Here is a 2,836-nt window from a genome sequence, read left to right on the forward strand (position 1 = left end):
GCCCTTGTACTGGCTGTATCCCTGTAACCTCCTCCTTTCCCAGCAAATAAATAGACTGGCCTCACTAGATGCCAGCTAGGCCTAGCAGAGGACCCCTGCAAGACTCTCAGCTGGGAGGGAAACTTGGAGCCCTGAACTCCTGAAGGAAAGCTAAGATGGAGCTCATTGCCAACCTTTCTATAGAAACCTGGGTGCTGCTGGTTACTAGCCTGGTGCTCTTCTACATGTAAGTAGCTGTCCAGGCTCCTCCCCTATCTGCAAGTGGAAATGAATTCTCCTTTCTTTTCCTGTTGAAACATCCAAAGAGATAATGGAGGGGAAGCTGAAATCAACATCAGGTAGTTCCTACCAATATCATTGGCCATCCTAGGAGCTTCCACTCAGAACTCTAACCTTATGGGTTTTGACAAGACTTGCCCATATAATAATACAGGTGGCTCTCAGTCTATACCTAGACTAACCAAAAATTGTGTGGCATTATAAACAATTAACTAGTGTCCTGGCTAATTTCTAACTACCAGTTTCACAGACACAACCTAAAATTACCCAGAAAGTGTTTTGATTGAGAAATTGTCTAGGTCAGGTTGACCCTTAGGCAACCCTGTGGAGGATTGTCTTTATTGGTTGTAGGAAGACCCAGCTCATTGTGGGCAGGAGCATTCTGTATGCAACTATAATACACACACACACACACACACACACACACACACACACACACACACACACACACACACAGAACTGGATGAAAGCAAACAAGCAGATACCTGTCTATTCTATCTGTGTTCTTCACTGTGACTGGCTCTTTGAGTTTCTGCCTTGACTTCCCAGATACAATGGACTGTTATGTGGAGTTGTCATGAGAATAAACCCTTTCCCCTCTAAGTTGCTTCTCGTGTAACATTTTAGCACAACAACAGAAATAAGACTAGCACATTAGCAACCATGGCCTTTAAAAACTTTAAGAACCCTTTGAACAGTGTGGTTGCTTAGTTTTTTTCTCCCTCCCCTTCTTTCTCTTTTGTCAGCATAAGTGATGAGTGTTTGACTAATTACCTGTGGATGTGGGTGTTTCTTGCTTCCATTTGTCACATCTTCTAATCTGATTTACTCAATCCCCCACATGGTAACTCTTCTTTTTTCTGCATCTGTGATAAACTCCATGACCAAAACCAACTTGAGGAGGAGAGGGTTTTTTCTCACCTTATCTTACAGTCCCTAGAGGCCAGGGCAGGAACCAAGGCATACAGCTTGGAGGAACACTGCTTTCTATCTTGCTCTCTATGGCTCACTTGACCAGCTTTCTTATACCACCCAGCAGCACCTGCCGAGGTGTGAAACTGCCTATAGTGGACTGGGCCTTCCTACATCAACATAATTCAAGAAAATACCTCACAGACTTGTCCACAGGCCAATCTGATAAAGACATTCTCTCATTCTTTCAAGTATGGTTGCCTCTTCCCAGATGACTCTAGCTTGTGTCAAGTTGATTAAAAAAAAAAACCTAATATACACAATACCTTAGCAATTATAGAAATGTTGGAATCCATAACTCTCTTTTCTTTGACCATTATCCAGAACTTTATTATTTTCTAAAATCATGTTTCCACCTTGCAATATTGAAACCACTTAACACTAAAAGTTTTTGTTATTTTCTTTGAATTTTTTTAATTAGGTGTATTCCTCATTTACATTTCCAATATTATAACAAAAGTCCCCCCTACCCTCCCGCCTACTCCCCTACCCACCCACTCCCACTTTTTCGCCCTGGCGTTCCCGTTTATGGGGGCATATAAACTTTGCAAGTCCAATGGGCCTCTCTTTCCATTGATGGCCGACTAGGTCATCTTTCAATACATATGCAGCTAGAGACAAGAGCTCCGGGGTTCTGGTTAGTTCATAATGTTTTTCCACCTATAGGGTTGCAGTTCCCTTTAGCTCCTTGGGTACTTTCTCTAGCTCCTCCACTGGGGGTCCTGTGTTCCATCCAATAGCTGACTGTGAGCATCCACTTCTGTGTTTGCTAGGCCCCGGAGTAGTCTCACTAGAGACAGCTATATCAGGGTCCTATCAGCACAATTTTGGTAGTGTATGCAATGGTGTCAGCTTTTGGAGGCTGATTATGGGCTGGATCCCTGGAAATGGCAGTCTCTAGATGGTCCATCCTTTTGTCTCAGCTCCAAACTTTATCTCTGTAACTCCTTCCATGGGTGTTTTGTTCACAATTCTAAGAAGGGGAAAAGTGTCTACACTTTGGCCTTTGTTCTTCTTGAGATTCATGTGTTTTGCAAATTGTAACTTATATCTTGGGTATTCTGAGTTTCTAGGCTAATATCCATTTATTAGTGAGTACATATAATTTGAGTTCTTTTGTGATTGGGTTACCTCCCTCAGGAAAATGCCATCCAGGTCCAACCATTTTCCTAGGAATTTCATAAATTCATTCTTTTTAATGCCTGAGTAGTACTCCATTGTGTAAATGTACCACAATTTTTTGTATCCATTCCTCTGTTGAGGGGCATCTGGGTTCTTTCCAGCTTCTGGCTATTATTAATAAGGCTGCTATGAACATAGTGGAGCAAGTTTCTTTCTTACTAGTTGAAACATTTTCTGGATATATACCCAGGAGAGGTATTTCGGGATCCTCCGGTAGTACCATGTCCAATTTTCTGAGAAACCGCCAGACTGATTTCCAGAGTGGTTGTAAAAGCTTGCAATCCCACCAACAGTGGAGAAGTGTTTCTCTTTCTCCACATCCTCGCCAGCATCTGCTGTCACCTGAATTTTTGATCTTAGCCATTCTGACTGCTGTGAGGTATAATCTCTGGGTTGTTTTGAT

General features: G+C 42.4%; 1 protein-coding gene across 1 annotated transcript in view; it reads left to right on the forward strand.

Annotated features, from left to right (window-relative positions):
* LOC110294273 (cytochrome P450 3A25) overlaps positions 1–2,836 on the forward strand; it is a 64,934-nt gene continuing 62,098 nt past the window's right edge. The window contains exon 1 of the mRNA XM_021162385.2: positions 1–226. Coding sequence (XP_021018044.1) covers positions 156–226 — 71 coding nt within the window. The 5' untranslated portion in view covers positions 1–155. The remainder of the gene's footprint in view (positions 227–2,836) is intronic.

The sequence above is a fragment of the Mus caroli genome, chromosome 5 (assembly GCF_900094665.2).
Source record: "Mus caroli chromosome 5, CAROLI_EIJ_v1.1, whole genome shotgun sequence".
Classification (NCBI taxonomy): Eukaryota; Metazoa; Chordata; class Mammalia; order Rodentia; family Muridae; genus Mus; species Mus caroli.